The following is a 21,205-nucleotide window of genomic DNA, read 5'->3' as shown; positions in this document are numbered from 1 at the left end:
TTGGCCAGGGTGATCCAAACCGAAACCTATCTACAGATGCACAAATTTCTCTGCCACAGCCAGTCACAAACCACCCTTCTTTTGCATCAAGTGCTAAGTAAACTTGACATCTAAGTTTTGGTATCGGCTCCCAAATTGTGCATTTGAGATCATCTATAAATGTAAAAAACATTGTTGGAAAAAAAAACTCTCTCAAAAATAAACTTAAAAAAAGAATCAACCAAACTACATTTGAAGATCTAATTGGCCTTATGAGATGATTCATGAATCCAGGAGCAGCCCATCTAGCCAGTAGAGGGGGCCCCCCCAGGAGCCATACAAATGGAAGGAGGGTGGGGGGCAAGTAAGTGATTAGTGAAAGAAATGGATTGTTCCCGGCAAGGGCAAGGATACTTTCCCTTACAGGGAAGAACAGGGGCCTTATCACACAGACAATGGCTTCCTTTGAATATGGAGGCCCATGTGGCCGACTCACTGGCACCCATCAGAAAATTACTGACCGGCTAAGACTACATTTCGTGGGGAGGTCGACAATGCAATGAGATTAAGTTTTAAGCCCCCCTTTGGGGACTAGGTCTAAGCAATGTCATTCGGGGCCTACTGTTTCCACGTGTATGCATATGTACACGTATATGTATACGTATACGTACATGTATATATGTATGTGTATATGTATATATGTATATGTATATGTGTATGTGTATATGCATATCTATGGTTCTTATAGTTTCCCACGATCAGGGAGGCAGGAGCAAAAGCCAAAAATGACCCTTACTAGCCCCACCCCCTCCCGCTGCTCAGGGTAGGTCAGTTTGCAAAGCAGTAAGAAAAAGACCTGAAATGCTTATTGTCTTCAGAGCCGTAATTTAAAATTGTTTCATTAGTCAGTCTCTTCTTTTTATTATTTTTTTTGACGTTTTGCTTTTTAGTTTTGAGAGGGAGAGACAGCGTGAGTGGGGGAGGGGCAGAGAGAGGGAGGGAGACACAGAATCCAAAGCAGGCTCCAGGCTCTGAGCTGTCAGCACAGAGCCCGACAGGGGGCTCAAACCCATGAACCTCAAGATCAGGACCTGAGCCGAAGTTCCACGCTTAACTGAGCCACCCAGGTGCCCCGTCTCTTCTTTTATTTTGAAAGAAAGAGGACAAATGGAGAAGGGACAGAGAGAGAGAGGGGGGTGGGGAAGAATCCCAAGCAGGCGCCACACTGTCAGCATGGAGCCCGATTCGGGGGCTTGAACGCAGGAACCGTGAGATCATGATCTGAGTTGAAACCAAGATCGGAGTTGAAATCAACCGCCCAGGCGCCCCTTGGTGAATGAAATTTCCTAAATAAGGATGTTGAACTCTCCAGGGGGCAAACGCATTCCAGCTGCACCAGTCCTGGGGAAGTGACCTCTGCACACAGTCACAGTCTTGTAAGCAAAGGAGGCGATGGACGGCTGTCAGCATTACTCTGGGTCCCGCCGCCTCCGGCGTGACTGCAGGAAGGCAGCAGCAGCTGTAGGCCGAGCCCTGCCTCTAGATGTGTGTCCCTAGGCTATTTATTTAACCTTAACTCTACCTTTAGAAAAAAAAGCCAAAAACAAAAGAACAAAGAGGGTAGCCTCTCAAGTATCTTGATGAATTCTTGTGAGACATAATTTAGATACATTTAAAATGCCAAACACACGCTTAGTTCCTGGTATACTCTTTATACTCTTTATTTTTGAGAGGCTCTGGGCTGCCGGTAGAGCCCGACTAGGGATTCCAACTCACAAACTGTGAGATCCTGACCTGAGGCAAAACCAAGCCGACTGAGCCACCCAAGTGCCCCTATAGCTGTGATTTTAAATTCTATTCACACCAGAAGACCCCTGGGAGCAGTGACCGTGTTCGGCCCTGTAGCTAATCACCAAACATTAATGGAATGAATGACCGAATGACTGGATACTGAAGGCTCAATCCTAGGGAAGCAGGTGCTGCCCATTTCTGACAGGAAGGGATCTGCTAAATCTAGAAGCAAATGCTGAGTTCAGAGGCCCGCACTGGGGCAGCCCTACCCCACAGCTGGATACCGGTTTTGCAGAAACGTCTGCAAACAATTGCTTGCACCACACAGCACTACATTTTGTTTTAAGGTTTTATTTTTGAAAGAGAAACAGGGTGAGTGGGGGAGGGGCAGAGAGCGAGGGAGACACAGAATGTGAAGCAGCTGGAGGCTCTGAGCTGTCAGCACAGAGCCCGACGCGGCGACGCGGGGCTCGAACCCACGAGCTGTGAGATCCCGACCTGAGCTGAAGTCCTACGTTTAACCGACTGAGCCCCCCCAGGCGCCCAGCACTACATTTTGAAAAGAGAAATCCTGAAAGCTTCTTTCTGCAGTTTTTCTGATGAGAACACTCAGGCCCCGACTTGCGTGCTCTCGCACACCCCCAGCCCCACAATCCCACGTATGGGGAAGGGGCACGTAAAACATGCCCCCGAGCCCGGAGGAAGACAGAAGGCACGCCTCGATCGGTGGGCCGAGTGGCCTGGGGCGATGGGACCCTCCCCCTTGCCGCAGGCAGGCTTCTGCCTCAGAACCACACACGGCTTCCCTTCCCGGGTCCACAAAGAACAAACTATGGCAGAGAGGAACACATCCAACAACGTAAGGCAAAAGCGGGCTGATTAGTAACATTAGCTGAGGTTTTTTTTTTGGCGCTTTGGTCCTTGTCTGTCCCAGACGTCTGTGGAGATGACGTGGGGGTGCTTCTGAAGATGGGGATGGGGCGGGCTGAGACCGTTGGGCCCGGGTGCCCCCCACGACGCCCCCCTGCTCAGCAGCCCCCCTCTCGGGTCCAGTTTCGGGCGTTGATGAAGAGCTGGAGCCAGGGGGAGGTAGTCAGAGCGTCAAAGGGAGGAGGCTGCCACGCCCACTGCCAAAGCCGAACAGCCCGCTCAGGGTGAGGCATGAGGGCCAGGTGGCGGCCATCGAGGGAGCAGACGCCAGCCACGCCCCCTGGGGACCCGTTGGGGTTCAGGGGATACTGTTCCGTGGGGTTCCCGTCGTCGTCGGCCCAGTGCAGTGGAGCCAAGCCCCTGGCCTCAATCTGGGCTTGGAGTTCCGGAGAAGAAAAAGCCATGTAACCTGGGGAGGGGGGGTGGGGAGAGGAGGAGGGAAGTGAGATCACAGCTTCCCCTCTGCCCCCCGCCACCCCCCCCCCACCCGGCCAGACCCTCCCCTGCCTTCGGGAGGCTGACCTTCGCCATGAGCGCTCCACACGGGTAGCACAGCTCCTTCCATCCCTCGAAGCATCAGGGCCGGCCCAGGACCCACCCGCACGCTGGCCCAGCGGGACTCAAAGCGCCCAGACAGGTTGTGGCGAAGCAGGAGGCCCGGCCGGGCCGGCAAGGAGTCCTGGCCCGTCCCCTCTGCCTCCTCGCTGGGGCTACCTCCCACCCAGCCCAGCAGAGCCAGCAACTGACAGCCATTACACACGCCCAGGCTGAAGGTGTCGGGCCGCTTCCGGAAGCGTCTCAGTTCAGCCCCGGCCAGCGGGTGGAAGGTCACAGCAGCGGCCCACCCTAGCAGGGAACACAGAAGTCACGGAGGGACCCGGAACGGAAGCGGATGGCTGCTTTCCGGTTCCAGCCCTGCCATGACCGCCACCCCCGCCCCTCCCAGCACCCAAAATACACACACGTGCACGCAAACTCAGGGCAAATCCAAGGGGAAGAAATAGGTTTATCTGCTTAAATCAGATGTTGCCAAGTCCTGGACCAGAGATGGCCCGTAAGTTTCTTGCCTGGCCAGCGGGGCATGTGCAACGCCTTATTTCACTGCCTAACACTTAAAAATAAGATTTTTGTGGGACGCCTGGGTGGCTCAGTCGGTTAAGTGTTCGGCTCAGGTCACGATCTCGTGGTTCACAGGTTCGAGCCCAGCATCAGGCTCTGTGCTGTCAGCACAGAGCCTGCAGCCTGCTTCGGATTCTGTGTCTCCCTCCCTCTCTGCCCCTCCCCTGCCCCCTAAAATAAAACGTAAAATTTCATATAGGGGCGACTGGGTGGCTCAGTCAGTTAAGCTGACGACTCTTGACTTCGGCTCAGGTCATGACCTCATGGTTTGTGAGTTCAAGCCCTGAGTTGGGCTCTGTGCTGACAGCGTGGGGCTTGCTTGGGATTCTCTTTGTCTCTGTGCCTCCCCGCCGCTCACGTTCTGTCTCTCTCAAAAATAAATAAACGTTTTTAAAAATAACAAGATTTTGTGCAAAAAAAAAAAAATCTGGATTTTTGGCTTCTCTCGAAAACAAAGACCTGGCCGTGCCGAGCCGGCTTTCTAACAGCACAATCTGCTGGTGTTGAGTGGTGCCCTTTGGTCGAGTCATGTGCCACCCAGCGCTCCCACACCTCATGTCGGTTAGCCACAGGCCTTGTGCTGGCAGCCGGCCCAGAGTCAATGTGCTCTCTCTCCCCGGACTTGGGAGGAGAGAGGCCAATTCTCGGTCAAGAAGGGAGCTAAGGCACCTCCCCGGGAATGGGCGGGGGAGGCCGTGGGCGGAAGCCTGACGCCCACCTTTGGCAGAGCCCAGGACATCCGCGTAGCTGAAGCCGCCCACGAAGGCCACGCCGCGGAACGTGTCCAGCCCGATCGCCCCAGAGCAGAGGTCCTGCATGGTCACGTCCCACACCTGCCAGGACGGGGAGGGGAAGCTCAGGAGGACAAAGAGCCCGAGGCCCAGCCCCGGCCCCGCTGACGACGACGCTCACCTCGAACCCGGCCGAGTGGAAGCCGTCTGCCATCTCGCGGTCTCCGTTACTGCCCTCCTCTCGCAAGATGGCAACCCGGGGAACGGGACCACCTGGAGGGTGAAGGAGGGTCTCTGGGCCGGAGGGCTCCTTCCCCACCGCCATCCCCCCAGACGCGGCTCCAGGGCAGGCCCTGGCATCGGGCCGTGGGTTCCGCCCCGGCCCGGTGTCCGGGAAGCCATGCCTGTGCACACACTGCCTCACCAGGCTCTCGGGGCACGGAAGCTTTGGGGAAGCCGGGGGGCAGGCAGTAAGTGGGCCCCGTCCGCTCCCTGAGCCCCTGCTCTTCCTCTGCCACACAGCGCGGCTCGGCCTGCAGCCGGTCCAGCTGGAAACTCGTCTCCTCCCAGAGGGCTCGCAGCTGCCTCACAGACTCTTCCAGAACCACAGCCCCGTTCACGGACACTCGCACCTACGGGGAGAGGCCAGAGCGAGGACGTCCAACCCGGCCCCCCTCCCCCGGGCCGGCACAGGCGAACCGCGGCCCCCCGCGAGGCGCTGCCCGCTCCCTCACCAGGGCGTGGGGCCCAGCGTCGCCCGTGGCGCCCAGCTCCAGGCAGTGCAGGCCGGCGTCCCGGTAGCGCTTCAGCACCTGGGCCAGGTCGGGCCCCCGCACCTCCAGCACCAGGCCCGGCTCCTCGGCGAACAGTGCAGGCAGCGCTGGGGGAACAGAGGGGGCGGGAGGGTGACAAGGGTGCCACCGGGGATGCGGAGGTACAACCGGGGGGGGGGCGGCTAAGGGCCGAGTGAGTGCAGGCAAGGATCAGGGGTGGGGTGAGGCCTGGGAGACCACGACCAAGGATGTGGCCTCAGGGTCTCGGGACATCTCAGATGGCAGGGGCGGGGACCTCACCTGGCTCAGTGGTCAGGGAGATGGCAAAGGACTCAGGGAACGGGGGTGGGGATGCTCCATTTTCTCACAGGACATGGGGTCTACGGGGCCCACCCTGCAGGCCACCCAGGCCCGAGTCCAGACCCCCGGCTCCTCACCATCGACCCCAGGGGCAGGCACGTCCACCTCTATCCCACAATTCCCAGCAAAGGCCATCTCTAGCAGGCAGGTGACGAGACCCCCGTCACTGACATCGTGGCCTGAGCAGAGGAGACGGTCTGGAGGAAGGAGAAAAACGCTCAGCACGCTCAGGGCCCAAACCTGACGGCCCCGCGCCCTCACCCAGCAGGCCACGTGTGGGAACCAGAGAGAGGGGACGCCGCATCCCTCTTGCCCCAGCCTCGCCAGCTCAGCCGGGGAACGCCCGCCACGCATCTGCCACACACACACCGGCTCCGCCAGGGTCCCGCTCACCTCGCAGCAGCCCCTGTGTGATGCGGAAGGCACGCACCAGGTTCTCGGGAAGGTCCAGGTTCGGGGGCTGCTCGCCCAGCTGCGAGAAGCACTGGGCCAGGGCTGTGCCCCCCAGCCGGTGCTGCCCGGGGCTCAGAGGCACGAACAGCAGCCGGCCTGGGGAGACGGGGAAGGGGTGAGGGAGGTGAGCGGCTCGGGACTCCCCACCGCACTCACGGGTGCCAAAGCGGCCGGCACGCGGACGGACCCACAGACCCCCGAACACGTGACGCGGCGAGGAGGGGGAAGCATCCACATTTACCTCTGCCCCCAGGACGCTTGAGGTCCGGGGTCACGGTGGCTGTGATGTCCGGACAGACAGCATAGGCCGAGATGACCAGCGACCCTGCAGGGCAAGGAGTGAGACGGTGAGGTGCCAGCCGCGCTCCGCAGGCCCTGCCCCGCTCTCCCCGGGACCCCCCAGGCCATACCGGGGGCCCGCACGGTCTCAGAGCCGACCCGGGCGGCCATGCTGAGGGAGTCCTTGCCACCGTCCACCGCCACACCCAAGGCCGCCATCACCGCCACCATCGCCGCGCAGGCGTCGGCCAGAGCCGCGCCCTCCCCCGGGAGCTTGGCCGCCCACATCCAGTTCCCGCTGCACTTCACGTCCTGGGGAGCGGTGGACACCGGGCATTAGAGAGGGACAGCCGCGTGGAGACCGGGCCGGGGCACAGGGACCGGGAGGTCCCGGGCACGAAGGGCAAGAGGAAAAGGTGAGCGGTGGACGGAGGGGCATCGCAGAGGCCTGCAGCCCCAGGGCAGAAGCCGCAGGGGACTCACCCGGAGGTCGGTGACCAGAGCAAACACCAGGTTGGTGAGGGCTTCGGCCACAGCCAGTCGGGCGGCAACCTTGGGGTCCAGCAGGCTTTTGACCGGCTGCTCTCCTAGAGCCGTGGCAGCCCCTACGAGCTCCTGGTGACTCAATGCCACAACCGCCACGTCGGCCAGAGGGGTCTGCAGGGGCCCAACGCACTGCTGCTGCGCCACCAGGCCGCCCACGGAGCGGTCCACCTGTGGGACCAGGCAGGGTCGGCAAGAGGCCAAGGGACAGGGACGCCGGGGCGCGGGGCGCCAGGCCATCAGGGTGGCCGCCGGGCCCCGTCACTCCTCCCTTGGGCCTGTTGAGCCCCCTCGGCAATCCCAAAGAGTGGGAGGCCAGGGTGGTGAGCAGAGGGAAGGGCACGGGGGACGAGGGGCAGAGCAGGGGTGCAGGGAAACCTTGTTGGTGAGGTATCGCTTGCTGGCCACAGCAGGCAGCCTCAGGACGCGCTCCAGAGCCTGGCGCACACTCAGCCCCGGGGGCAAGGCCAGAGGCCGCAGCACGGGGAGACTCCGCTGCAGGAAGAACTCCTAGGACACAGAAGGCGGCAGGGGTGTGAGCACCCAGGCACACGGGTGAGAAGGCGCACGTCGGCAAAGGGGGAGCCTGAAGGGCCGGGGTGGGGAAGGGAGACCAGCCTCCCTCCCACCCACCCACACGCACCTTCCGAGGCATCTTGCCCAGCACCCAATCCAGCTCCAGGTCCACAGGGGTCGGGGGCGAGGGGGCGTCCCCTTTGCCATTTCTCCCGACGGGACAGTCCCGATCGTCCACCAGCACGATCTACAGACCATGGGAACGTGGCCCAGAGGGCATGAGACCGTGAGGCCCAGCAGGGGCCACTTCTAGAAAGCAGCGAGGTGCGCTTTCCACCCTCTGCTTGGACTTCCCCTCGAGGGCCTGCCCTTCCTTCTCCCCCCCCCCCCACCGTTTCCCAGTCTGTGAGCCACCGACTCCTACCCTCCCACTCCCCGCACCTACCCCCTGCTCCAGCCCACCCCCCGCAGCTCCGCGCCCACCCACGCGGCCACCTCACCCTCCTGTCTCCGGTAATGGTGCCCACAAAGCAAGCTGGGCAGCGCTCCCGGGCGCTGACACGACTGAGGAAGTCTCGGTCCACGGGCCTCAGCAGAAGAGCATTCGACTCCTGGTACTCGGCCCCCCAGATTTCCAGGGCGTTCAGGGTCGGGTCCCCGAGCTGCATCCACGGGGGAGGAGGAAAGGAAGAGGTCGGTGGGCACTCCCCAGGCTCACGTTTCTGCCAGAAGATGGCGGGGGCCGGCGGGGACGGGGAGGCAGCCAGGCCCGGGGGGACAAGGCCCACCTGGAAGCGGCTGGTGTAAATGACAGCTCCAGCCGGGTCACTCAGCTCCTTCAGGACGTTGCCTGGTGAGAGGGTGCGTGGGAAGGTGGTGACCTGGCCACGGTCGGGACCCGGCGAACAGAGGACAGTGCCCGGCCTCCCAGGGAGCCCCCGATGCTGTGTGTCCCGCACGGATCACTTCCACACCCTCACCACCAACCACCCCAGGGCAGCAGGCTCCCAACGCCCCAAAGCGGAGCCTCTCCAGAAGGTACAGGGGGTGGAGGATGGGACCTGGGGCCGGGCGGCCAGTCGCAGATCCTCGATGCCCCTCTCTGAGCCAAATCTCGCAAGAGCCCGGGGCAGCCGGGACCCTTGTCCGAACCCCTTCTCTCACCATTGCCACCGGCACCCTGGTCGTGGAGGCTGCAGATGGGGTTCCCCCTGGCGGCCTCCACGCAAGCCCGGATCACACGGTTCATCTTCTGTTCCATCTCCGGGTCTCCCCGCTGCACAGCCCCAAAGTCCAGGTCACTAGAATTGTCTCCCTGCACCTGGGGGAACGCATGGCATAGCTCAGGCGAGGGGGTCCGGGAGCTCACGCCCCACCTGCGCACAGGGCCCCACAACGTCCCGGAGGCTGCATCTGAGCTACTCTCCTCACCTGCACAGACGAGGCGGCTCCACCCCCGACTCCGATCCTGTAGACGGGACCCCCAACCTTTACAACGTCCATGCCTGAGAGGAAGGAAGACAGAGTCTGAACACCGGCGTCAGGATCCCACACAAGCGTCAGCACGAATAAGTTAAGGATACAGGGAAGCAGACAGACCGGGACAGCAATCAGTATTACAAACGCAAGTGTTCTTTGGATAAATACACTTTGAGGAATTCACGCTCCGGATTTATTCACGTAGGCGCAAAGTCACCTATGTACAACATTAAACACTGCAGTATTATTTGTATTACCAGAGAGGAAATACTGTTGACCTTTCTTTAAAAAAATTTTTTTAATGTTTATTTTTGAAAGAGAGAGAGACAGAGTGTGAGCGGGGGAGGTGCAGAGAGGGAGACACAGAATCTGAAGCAGGCTCCCGGCTCTGAGCTGTCAGCACAGAGCCCAACATGGGGCTCAAAACGATGAACTGCCAGATCATGACCTGAGCCGAAATCGGGCGCTTAATCGACTGAGCCACCCAGGCACCCCCTGGCCAACTGATTTTTGACAAGAGTCCCAAGACAATTCAAGAAGGTACGAATAGTCTTTTCAAAACATGGTGTTAGGACAACTGGATATCCACATATCAAAGGGAGAAGTTAGACTCCTACCTCACACCATATACAAAAATTCATTCAAAACTATCAGAAACCTAAATGTAAGAGCTAAAAACTATAAAAATAATATACAAAAAACACAGCTGTGAATCTTTAGGACTTCCTAAACATAAGGGTTAAAAGCTATAAAAAATATGACACGAAAACACCGCTGTAAATCTTAAGGACTTTGGCTTAGGCGATGATTTCTTAGTCGTGACACCAAAACCATAAGCAGCAAAAGAAAAAATAGATAAACCAGACTTTACCAAAATTAAAAACATTGGGGTTTCATAAGACACCACGAAGAAAGTAAAAAGACAACCCACAGAATAGGATATATTTGCAAATCATGTACCTACCCGATAAAAGTCTAGCATCTAGAATATATAAAACTCTTATAACTACACAAAAAAGACAACCCAATTTAAAAATGGACAAAGAAACTGGTGTAGCCGCTCCGGAAAACAGTATGGAGGTTCCTCAGAAAATGAAAAATAAAACTACCCTACGACCCAGCAATTGCACTACTGGGTATTTATCCAAAGGATACAAGTGTGCTCTTTCGAAGGGACACATGCACCCCCATGTTTATAGCAGCACTATCGACAATAACCAAAGTGTGGAAAGAGCCCAAATGTCCAACGACAGACAAATGGATAAAGAACATGTGGTATATGTAGGCAATGGAGCATTATTTGGCAGTAAAAAAGAATGAAAACTTAACATTTGCAGTAACATGGATGGAACTAGAGGGTACTATGCTCAGCGAAATTAGTCAGAGAAGGACAAGTATCATATGACTTCACTCATACGTGGAATTTAAGATACAAAACAGAAGAACATAGGGGAAGAAAAGCAAAAATAATATAAAAACAGGGAAGGGGACAAAACATAAGGGATTCTTAAATATAAAGAGTAAACTGGGGCGCCTGCGTGGCTCAGTCAGTTAAGCGTCCGACTTCGGCTCAGGTCATGGTCACACCTTGTGGGTTCGAGCCCCCTGTCGGGCTCTGTGCTGACAGCTCGGAGCCTGGAGCCTGCTTGGGATTCTGTGACTCCCTCTCTCTCTGCCCCTCCCCCACTAATGCTCTCTCTCTCTCAAAAATAAATTAAAGAAAAACCATTTAAAAATAATCAAAGAAAAAGAATAAACTGAGGGCTGCTGGAGGGGTTATGGGTGGAGGATGGGCTAAATGGGCAAGTGGTATTAAGGAGAACACGTAGGGGATGAGTCACGGGAATCTACTCCTGAAATCATTAGTGCACTATATGGTAACTAACTTGGATGTAAATTTAAAAAATTAATAAAAATAAACAAAAATAATAAAAATAAATAAAATAAAAATGGACAAAGAGGGGTGCCTGGATGGCTCAGTAGCTTAAGTGTCTGCCTCTGGGTTTCGGCTTAGGTCATGATCTCAGTTGTGAGATCAAGCCCCGCATTGGGTTCTGCGCTGGGCATAGAGCCTGCTTAGAATTCTCTCTCTTCCTCTCTGCCTCTCCCTCGTTCACACTCTGTCTCTCACAAATAAATTAATTCATTTAAAAAAGAATGGACAAAGAATCCAGACAGACATTTCACCACGGAAGACATATAAACGCATATGAAGAGTCTCAACGTCATCAGTCATTAGGGAAATGCAAATCAAAACCACAACGAGACACGACTTTATGACACGGGATGGCCAGAATCAAAAAAGATCAACAAGACTTTGTGAGGATGTGGAGAAATCAGAACCCTCTTACATTGCTGGGGGGAGCGTGAAAGGGTCCAGCTGCTTTGGAAAACAGTCTGGCCATTTTTCAAAAAGTTACACGGAGGGGCGCCTGGGTGGCTCAGTCGGTTGAGCGGCCGACTTCGGCTCAGGTCATGATCTCGCGGTCCGTGAGTTCGAGCCCCGCGTCGGGCTCTGGGCTGACAGCTCAGAGCCTGGAGCCTGTTTCAGGAGCCTGTTTCAGATTCTGTGTCTCCCTCTCTCTGACCCTCCCCTGTTCGTGCTCTGTCTCTCCGTGTCCCAAAAATGAAAATAAAAAAACATTAAATTGTTAAAAAAAAAAAAAAAAAAGTTACACATAGTGACTAAGTGACCCAGCAATTCCACACCTAGTTATACAGGCTAGAGATACGAGAACGTGTGGACACAGAAAAACGTGTACACATATATTTGGGGCACCTGGGTGGCTCCCTCAGTTGAGTGTCCGACTTCAGCTCAGGTCATGGTTTCACGGTTCGTGAGTTCGAGCCCCACATCAGGCTTCCTGCTGTCAGTGCAGAGCCCGCTTCAGATCCTCTGTTCCCCCTTCTCTGCCCCTACCCCACCTGTGCTCTCTCTCTCTCAAAAATAAACATTAAAAAAAAGGAAAAGGAAAGAGAGAAAAACGTGTACACGTATATTTATAGCAGCACTACCCACACCAGCTGAAAAGTAGAAGAAACTCAAATGTCTACGGACTGAGGAATGGATAAACACAATAGGTCTACATAACGGAGTATCATTTGACTGTAAAAAAAAAAAATGAAATATTAATACATGCTCTGGTGCAGATGAGTCTTGAAAATATGTTGGGGTGCCTGGGTGGCTCAGTCGGTTAAGCGTCCGACTTCAGCTCAGGTCATGATCTCACGGTCCGTGAGTTCGAGCCCCGCGTCGGGCTCTGTGCTGACAGCTCAGAGCCTGGAGCCTGTTTTGGATTCTGTGTCTCCCTCTCTCTGACCCTCCCCCGTTTATGCTCTGTCTCTCTCTGTCTCAAAAATAAATAAATGTTGGGGCGCCTGGGTGGCGCAGTTGGTTAAGCGTCCGACTTCAGCCAGGTCACGATCTTGCGGTCTGTGAGTTCGAGCCCCGCATCGGGCTCTGGGCTGATGGCTCGGAGCCTGGAGCCTGTTTCTGATTCTGTGTCTCCCTCTCTCTCTGCCCCTCCCCCGTTCATGCTCTGTCTCTCTCTCTGTCCCAAAAATAAATAAAAAAACGTTGAAAAAAAAAAAAATAAATAAATAAATGTTAAAAAAAAAAAAAAAAGGGTGACCTTTATGATACACAAATTACATCTCTATTTTATTAAAAAATAGAAGTGTGCGCATATGTTCCTTATCTAAAAAAAGGGACAAATATACATATAGGCCTGTTTTCTTTCCCTTTTTTTTTTTTTTAAATGTTTATAATGTTTATTTCTTTCTGAGAGAGAGAGAGACAGAGCAGGAACAGACAAGGGGCAGAGAGAGAGGGAGAGAATCGGAAGCAGGCTCCAAGCTCTGGGCTGTCAGCACAGAGCCCGACGAGGGGCTCGAACTCATAAACCATGAGATCATGACCTGAGCCGAAGTCGGACGCTTAACCCGACTGAGCATACCAGGTGCCCCCATATAGGTCTGTTTTCTTAAACAAGTTCTTTCCTTTTAGCACGCATGAGTGGAGGGGCAGAGAGAGGGAGAGAGGGAATCCCAAGCAGGCTCCACGCTCGGCATCGAGCCCGACGCGGGGCTCAGTCTCACGAACTGTGAAAACATAACCTGAGCCGAAATCAAAAGTCGGGTGCTTAACCAACTGAGTCACCTGGGCGCCCCAGGTCTGTTTATATATGCTGGAAATATCTCCAGTAAGGTACGCAAGTAACTGGTTAACAGTGATTATCTCTAGGGAGAGAAACATGGTGGCTGGAGGTCAAGGGAAGGACAGTTTTTGCTGTATAACCTTTTTTGCCTTTTAAATTCTGAACCATGTGACTGGGTCACCTATTCAATACACGGGACCTGGTTCGTATCTTGATCGTACCCCACGATCCGGCACAGGGTGGGGCCTGACAAATGGTTGCCCACCTGAACCGAGCAAGCAGATAAAAGCCCCTGGAGGACAGCGCTGGTTGCCTCGACTTAGCAGGGCAGGCCCCTGGTGGGTAGAAGGAAACAGGTGCACACAGGGGCAACACAGACGGAGACGGCCCCATGGGCATAAAGCACCGTCCTGCCTTGAAAACCTACACTGGGGAGAAGACACAGGAGCTGGGAGATTAAAAACAAACCCCTTGATCGTCAGGGGAAGGGAAGGAAAAATATAAACAGAGAGGGAGGCAAACCGTAAGAGACTCTTAAATACAGAGAACAAACTGAGGGTTGATGGGTGTGGGGAAAATGGGTGATGGGCACAGAGGAGGGCACTTGTTGGGATGAGCATTGGGTGCTGTATGTAAGCGATGAATCACTGGGTTCTACTCCTGAAGCCAAGACCATAGTGTATGTTAAATAACTTGAGAATAAGAAAAAAAAAATATGTGTGTGTGTATAAATAATAAACACATAAAAACGAACCCTAGCGTAGCCTCTAAATTCCCCTCCAGCAGCTGCTGGGTGCTGCGGACAAAGCCGGCTGGATATGGAGAAGGGGGGTGGGCTCTTACCTGGCTCTGGGGGCTCCTTGCTCACATGCTCAGCTTCCATGGACCCAATGCCCCCGCTAAACATGATGGGTTTGATCCACTCACGCCGCTGGCCGTCCGGGAGCTGGAGGCCCAAGGAGCGGGCGAAGCCTGGAGCGTGGACACCACAGGCAGTGGGGACAGAGGCCAGTCAGTACCGCCCCCCACAACCCAGCGCTCACTCAGTCATTCACCCCACCCCCCCTCTAGTACTAGGTGCCCGTTAACCCCCACACCCCCGGCCTCACCGGCCAGCACTGGCTCCCCGAACTTGTTGCCGTAATCAGAAGCCCCATTACTGGCCTCAATGGCGACCTCCAGGGGCCGGGCAAAGTTCTCAGGATACTGGAAGCTTGGGTCCTCCCAGGGCAAATTGTAACCTGGAAGGAAAGGGGAAGGTTGGCTGTAAAGACAGAAGACAGGGGCGCCTGGGTGGCTCAGTCGGTTAAGCGGCCGACTTCGGCTCAGGTCACGATCTTGCCGTCCGTGAGTTCTAGCCCCACGTCGGGCTCTGTGCTGACAGCTCAGAGCCTGGAGCCTGCTTCAGATTCTGGGTCTCCCTCTCTCTGACCCTCCCCTGTTCACGCTCTGTCTCTCCCTGTCTCAAAAATAAATAAACGTTTAAAAAAAAAAAAAAAAAAAAAAGACGACAGAGGCGCCAGGGTCCTTTGGGAAGAGTCTAATCCACCAAGGACCGCCGGGTGGGTGGAATGTCCTGCTTCTGGAAGTTCTATCTCAAGGAGGTGTAGAGCCTGTGATTAAGCGCCGATCTTGTTCCCCACCTCCCACACCAGCCTTTCTTGAGTCTTGGGATCAGAGTTCTTAGGGCTCTCTAAGAAATTAGACTTTGGGGGCAGGTGGTGATCATTGAGACTGACCCAACACCACATTTCGTTGCTGAGCAGATGCTATTTTATAAAGAAAACTGCAGGAGGCGCCTGGGTGGCTCAGTCGGTTAAGCATCAGACTCTTGGTTTTGGCTCAGGCCATGATTCCATGAGCCATGAGTTGGGCTCTGTGCTGAGAGCACGGGGCCTGCTTGGGATTCTCTCTCTCTCCGTCTCTCTCTGCCCTCCCCCACTCATGCTTGAGGTCTCTCTCAAAACATAAATAAACTTAAAAAAAAAAGAAAGAACATTGCAGTTCTGCAAAGCCTATCTGGGCACCTGGGTCTCCCCTGGGCTTAAGAGTCCTCACGGCCACAGTCCGTGAAAGGCCAGCTACACTGGAGCCCTGCCTCCCAAGAAAAGGCACCCAGGATGACCTTAAGAAACAGAGGTGCTCCAGGCCTGCCGGGACAAGGAAGGGACGGCAGGGAGCAAAGAGGCAGGACCTGGGATGTGCAGGTTTCCAAAGCAGTAGCCAGCAGTCCCAGCCACCACGTGGGCACCACGGCCCGTGCACTGGACATCTCGGATCCGGCCCCCGGTGCCTGTGGTCGCCCCACTGAAGGGGGCTACTCCTGTAAAGAGACGGGAGAGAGGTATGGGTACCACAGAGAGAGACCCCAGCCCTGCCCACTCCATTAAAACTCAGGACAACCATGGGGCGCCTGGGTGGCTCAGTCGGTTAAGCGTCCGACTTCGGCTCAGGTCATGATCTCGCGGTCCATGAGTTCGAGCCCCGCGTCGGGCTCTGTGCTGACAGCTCAGAGCCTGGAGCCTGTTTCAGATTCTGTGTCTCCCTCTCTCTCTGACCCTCCCCCGTTCATGCTCTGTCTCTCCCTGTCTCATAAATAAACATTAAAAAAAAAAAAAAAAAAATTAAAAAAAAAAAAAAAAAAAAACAACTCAGGACAACCAGCCTGTCTGTTTTCCCAGACCCAGCCGAGGACCTTCACTCTACCCTACCCTCCGAGCTCCCTCACCTGTCCCCAGGACCCAGCTCACCTGTGGGGAAGTTGTGGGTCTCCGCCGTGAAGACGACATGTCTCAGCGCCCGCTGCTGCCGGAAGCAGCTTGGTCGCGTGGGGTCCTCGGGCTGTAGGAATCGGACCTCCTTCCCTTGGATTGCGCTGTGGACACATTGGTTCTGGACCTTGGTTCCTTCCTGGGGTCTGCGCTTACCCCGTGAAGGCTTGGGGCCTCCCCTCTCCTGGACCCGAGGCCACCCCAGCCTAGGACCCAGCCCACCTGCTGTTGTCACAGAACTTGAGGACGTTGTTGGGGTTCGAGGACGCCTGAGTGCTCATGATGGCCTCAAACAGGGAGTGCGTCATCTCCTGCCCATCCATGTGGAGCTGGCCCTTGAAGAACCAGTGTCGGCTGTGCTCGCTGCAGGGGTGACGGGGGAGCGGGGGGAGGGCCGGCAGAAACACGGGTCACTTCGCACACCGTGCCGGCTCTCCCCACCAGCGTCAGCAACCGTTACGGTACAGCCAGCCCTCACTCAGATAACAGGTCACGCCAGATTCCCAAGCCCACAAGCCTCAAACGTTCTTTCACTGTGGACTGCTCAGACTCAAAGCGAATAGGGTGTCAAGACGTGAATGGAGACGACTGCATGGACGTGGAGCCCGGGCCCCCAGACAGACTCGGGGACGCCCCCGTGCCAAAAGACAGCCGTGAAGGCGAGTCCCTGCGCCCTCCCCTTCCAACCTCCACGGGCTCAGACATCAGGATGGCCCCCATTCCTTCCCACCTATTGGACTGAGCCAGGTCGAAGGCCTCCACGGTGCTGGGGTTCCGCTTTAGCTCCTGGAAGCGTTTGGTGTAGAAATCCAGGTCCCAGGAGTCTAGGGCCAGGCCTAGGAGACAACCACGGGAAGAGCGGACGGTGGGGTGCGGGCCCCCACCGTCACGGGTCCCGGCATCCCGACTGGCCTCGCCGGGGCCTGCCTCCCGGGCACCCCTGCTCACCTAGCTCCTGGTTGGCTTTTTCCAGGGCACGCCGGCCCTCTGCCAGGATGTCGATCCGGCCGTTGAGAGGTGCTGACATGCTCTGAAGGGAGAAGCTCTGGATGGGCCGCGGGAAGTGCTGCTCCGTCATCCGGTCATGCAGGGTAGCCAGAGCCAGGGTCTTCGTCTCAGAGGAAGGGGGCTTGGCAAACTAGGGGCGGAGACACACGCAGAGGGCAGGGGGCGGAGAGCTGAAGAGTGGACAAAATGGTGCACCCCGGTCCTCTAAGTCACGCAGGGCCAGCCCACTGCTGTCTCCGTGGTGCCCGTGTTCTGATTAGAACAACACGCCCCTGCCAGGCACGAGTCCACGTAAGGGGCGCACAGGCTGGCCTTCCGTCCCGTTCAGCCCTCGACCAGGTAGCCTCAGGCAGTGAACAACTTGCAAACAGGACAGGCCTAAAGCCAAGAGCTCCTCCCCGTTTCTCCTTTACTATCTCCGTAAAGTTCAGGACCTCATCTCTTTATCTCGGGCCTCACCGAGAGCAGGTAGCGCCGGGTAGTCTCCACACGATCCACAGCCCCCAGCCCCGCGGCCCAGCACACGGACACGACGTTGGTAGAGGCTGGGGTGGAGAAGTTCAGCCTGAGGAGTGGGCCGGATGGTTAGGACCCCAGAGCCCCCGGTTTCAGTGGCTTTCCGGGTGGGGTGTGGCGTTCCGGGCAGGGAGAAGGACGGAACGAAGGGAGTACAGATCCGCCAAGGATCGAGATGGGAGGAAGGAGAGGAATGGAAGCAGAAGGGGTGGGCAGTGTGCCTGCAAGGGAGGAATGCCTGAGAACACGGAGTGGATCGCCCTGGGCTGAGACACTTGCCTGGGCCCAACCTCCAGCAGCAGGTCGCTGGAGTCAGAACGGAGCCAGGACTCCTGGGCAACATCACCCAGTAACAAGGGGCAGCCAAAGAGCCACGTGAGCTTCTTCATCTCCTCGGCGCTTGGGAGGGAGTCGGCTGCACGGAGGGACAGGGCAAGGATACCTTGAGACACGGTCCCCGGCCTGGTAGACCTCCCCCAAGAGTCCGATACGTGGCCCAACCTGTCCAGTTCACGTTGTAGCACAGCTCGGTCTTGACAGCCTGCAGCTCTGGCAATTTCCCTTGCAGCTTCCTCCGCGTGTGTCCAGAGGCCGCCCTCTCATGGCCAGAGGGACGGACATAGAAGTGAAGGACTGAGGGCATCTCTGCAGGTGTCCCGTACTGGAGAGAGGAGTTAGGTTCCTAAAAAGTAACACCCACTATAACCTGTCAAACTGATTTCACATTCCAAAGACAGATGAGGCTTTGGAGGCATTAGGGATGGGGTCGGGGAGAGAGGGGCATGTTCAGAGGTACTCTGAAAAACGGAAGCTTGGGGGTCTTAATTAATCCTGCAAAATGTAGGAACAGGGACATTCTCGACACACGCTCCTCGCCGGGCCCCCACGCACGGTCTTAGGAACATAACTATGAGTAACACAGAAACCATTTCCGCCCTTGTAGAGATTACATTTTATTGAGGGAGACAGGCACGGACTCAAACGTTTCCGGGCCACTGTGGTTAGGGCCAAGAGACTGTGGGTACCAACCTAGCACTTTAGGAATTAAGAAAGACTTTCAGGGAAAAATAGCATCGAAGTGTAAATCTATAGGATGAGCCGGACTGGGCCCAGCTGGGGAAGTCAGATGACACCATTCTTCTGACACTCTTCTGCCTTCTGAGGCACCTGCTGGGAACCTGCCCTTCATTCTCTTCCCTCTACATGCTCTTCCTAAGTGACTTTGTGCAGACTCGTGGCTTTAAATACCGTCTGGTAGACTGAGCAACTGAAAATGCCAGCATTCAACCATTTCTTCTAACCAAAAATGGCAATTTCATATTGAGTTGCTATCTGCCAACAGATTCCCTAACTTAACTCAATCTTGACTCTCCCTGAAACTCCAAAGCAGCACGTTAAAATGCTCACATGACTGGGGTGCTCAGCTGGCTGAGTCAGTGGAGCGTGCAACTCTTGTGAGTTCGAGTTCCACGTGGGGTGGAGAGATTACATCTAGATAAAATCTTTAAAATATAATAATAAAATGCGGGGCGCCTGGGTGGCTCAGTCGGTTGAGCGTCCGACTTCGGCTCAGGTCACGATCTCGCGGTTCGTGGGTTTGAGCCCCGCGTCGGGCTCTGTGCTGACAGCTCAGAGCCTGGAGCCCGCTTCTGATTCTGGGTCTCCCTCTTCCTCTCTCTCTCTCTCTCTCTCTGCCCTCTCCCGCTCATTCTGTCTCTGTCTCCCAAAAATAAACATTAACAAAACTTAAACAATAAAAAGTAATAAAATAAAATATAATAATAAAATGAAATGCTTATGTGACATCTCCACATAGATGTGCCATAAACACAGATGATTGTCCGTTTTGGCCAAAACAGAAATTTTGATTCCTCACTCCTGCAGACCTGCTATTCTCCCAGTTTTCTCCCTCCGGTCAACACTAACAAACCAGCTGCTCAAGCCAAAAATACAGTCTACCTTAATTCTTCTTTCTCTGAGCCCTCTCTGTATACCCAATCTGCCAGCAAAGCCCTTTCCAAACATATCCCCGGATCTGTCCACATCCTTCCATCACCTGTTACCATCTGTCACTACGATCACTCACTTGGGACCTCCTGAATAGCACCCCAATCCCACTCCCGCCCTAGCCACCAGCCACTTGGCATATTTCAACATCAGTGAGATCATGGCTTCTCGTCACACGTGGTAAAAACCTTCCAACCCAGTACCTGGCTTTCCTAGTCTGGCCACTGCCCATTACTCCAACCCTATCTTATACCACACTCTTTTTCATCCACAAGGCCCCACCACACTGGCTTCTTTTCTATTTCTCTTATCAATCTCAGTTCTGGAAGGTATTTTTCTCACGTGGATATTTGCACAGCTAGCACTTTTGTGACTTAGATTCCTGGCGAAATCACCTTCTTGGAAGGGACTTCCTTGATCCACTCTTCTGAACTAGCCCCTCTCAGACAGCCCTGTTTTATTTAATTAATTTAGGTTGTTTTTCAAGTGTATTTATTTTGAGAGAGAGAGAGAGAGAGAGAGAGAGAGAGAGAATACCCCAAGCAGGCTCTGGTGGTGTCAGCACAGAGCTGCATGCGGGGCTCAAACTCACGAACCTTGAGATCATGACCTGAGCTGAAATCAAGAGTTGGACACTTCACCGACGGAGCCACCCAGGAAAGCCTAATTTAATGTTTAATATTTGCATATAACCTAATTAGTCATAATTAAAGTGAATTACAACTAATGTAAATTTAATTAATTATAAAATATAAGCTTTAGAATTATGTATGATTAACTTAAATGATTATTAATCCAGTGCTTATCAGTACCTGACATTTTAATTCATTTTAAGCTCTACCTGCCCCACTAGCCCAAAATCTCCATTTGGGCCAGGCCTCATTTCCGTGAACGATGATGCTCCTGACCGATCAGTCTCGATCCCCGCCTTTCTCAGCGCTCCCCACCCGCTTCTGATCACCCTTTTCTGAAGCTGGGCCCCCTCCCAGTTGTCCTTTATACCGTCCTTCCTATAGGGATTATCACACGTGGGCCATCTGACTTTCGTCTATCACTCCGTAAACAGAAGCCCCAAGAGCTCAGGGACAGGCTTGCCCACGGCAGGGCTGCATCCCCAACGGCTAGCATGACATAATCGAGGAGGTCCCAGGCTTTGCGTTGGCCGAGCGCTCCGGGCGAGAGGGGCTGAGGGTACGCGGGGAGTGTGCCCTGCCGCGCGGCTCGGGAAGGCGCGCAAGGTCGCACGACTGCGCCGCTGCTGGACACAGCTGGGCCGGGCCCGCTAGGGACACGGACGCGGCCTGAGTCAGACCTGGAGAGGGTGGCGAAAGGGTGTGGCAAACAAGGTGTCAGGACTGACGCGTGATAGCCATACGCACGTGGAGTCCACGATCTCGGGTCCAGAGGTTCTCGAAAGAAAGCCCGCCCGTGGAGCCCGGAAGAGGCGGGGCTCACTCCCGTGGGCGGGGCCGCCGAGCCAACTTCCGGTACCTTCCTCCCCCGCTCCCCCTCGCACCCCCCCAGCTTGTGTAGCTCAATAATGGGCCGAGTTCTTGGTTTTGGGGGTTTTGTTTTTGTTTTTGTTTTTGTTTTTTTTGGAAATACGGTAGGTCCCATGGCCTGCCCTCCCCGGTGCCCGTATAAACCGTGACGGGGACAGGAACTTTGAATGCAGGAAACGGAACGAGAAGCATCGTCCTTGTCCAGGACTCAGTTTCCCTCTCCCTCCTACTTTGGCTTTCTTTCACTTTTTTCTTTAATAAATGAATAGATTTACTTAATTCTTTTTTTTT

At 55.2% G+C, this 21,205-nt stretch overlaps 1 protein-coding gene across 3 annotated transcripts; it reads right to left on the bottom strand.

The window, feature by feature from the left end:
• Positions 1-2,101: 2,101 nt before the first annotated feature.
• PFAS (phosphoribosylformylglycinamidine synthase) lies at positions 2,102-20,874 on the bottom strand. Of its 3 annotated transcripts, none has more exons than XM_078437789.2 (28): positions 20,792-20,874; positions 17,907-18,087; positions 17,685-17,820; positions 17,349-17,454; positions 16,830-17,019; positions 16,612-16,717; positions 16,104-16,244; positions 15,861-15,985; positions 15,305-15,433; positions 14,220-14,351; positions 13,954-14,082; positions 8,906-8,979; positions 8,639-8,795; positions 8,263-8,324; positions 7,975-8,136; positions 7,602-7,721; positions 7,337-7,468; positions 6,899-7,129; positions 6,547-6,727; positions 6,378-6,461; positions 6,077-6,232; positions 5,761-5,880; positions 5,285-5,430; positions 4,975-5,182; positions 4,732-4,823; positions 4,538-4,652; positions 3,223-3,546; positions 2,102-3,109 (listed from the first exon to the last, which is right to left on the bottom strand). In XM_078437789.2, exons 2-28 carry the CDS (start codon positions 18,046-18,048, stop codon positions 2,799-2,801), a joined length of 4,011 nt encoding a protein of 1,336 aa, XP_078293915.1. In that variant the 5' UTR covers positions 18,049-18,087; positions 20,792-20,874; the 3' UTR covers positions 2,102-2,798. The 3 variants fall into 3 exon arrangements, with proteins under 3 accessions (XP_078293915.1, XP_078293914.1, XP_078293917.1); XM_078437788.2 differs by having other exon boundaries at positions 20,725-20,856; XM_078437791.2 differs by having other exon boundaries at positions 20,773-20,822.
• Positions 20,875-21,205: the final 331 nt, after the last annotated feature.

This window comes from Panthera onca, chromosome E1 (genome assembly GCF_046562875.1).
Source record: "Panthera onca isolate mPanOnc1 chromosome E1, mPanOnc1 haplotype 2, whole genome shotgun sequence".
NCBI classification, from domain to species: domain Eukaryota; kingdom Metazoa; phylum Chordata; class Mammalia; order Carnivora; family Felidae; genus Panthera; species Panthera onca.
Note: the sequence above shows the minus strand (reverse complement) of the source record. Positions and strands in the feature narration are given on the sequence as shown.

Coding starts and splice junctions, on each gene's coding strand:
- PFAS (XM_078437789.2), bottom strand. CDS start 18,048: ATGCCCTCAGTCCTTCACTTCTATGTCCGTCCCTCTGGCCATGAGAGG. Junction 7,130..7,336: donor AGCGATACCTCACCAACAAG/GTTTCCCTGCAC, acceptor CTGGTCCCACAG/GTGGACCGCTCCGTGGGCGG. Junction 6,462..6,546: donor TGAGACCGTGCGGGCCCCCG/GTATGGCCTGGG, acceptor CTTGCCCTGCAG/GGTCGCTGGTCATCTCGGCC.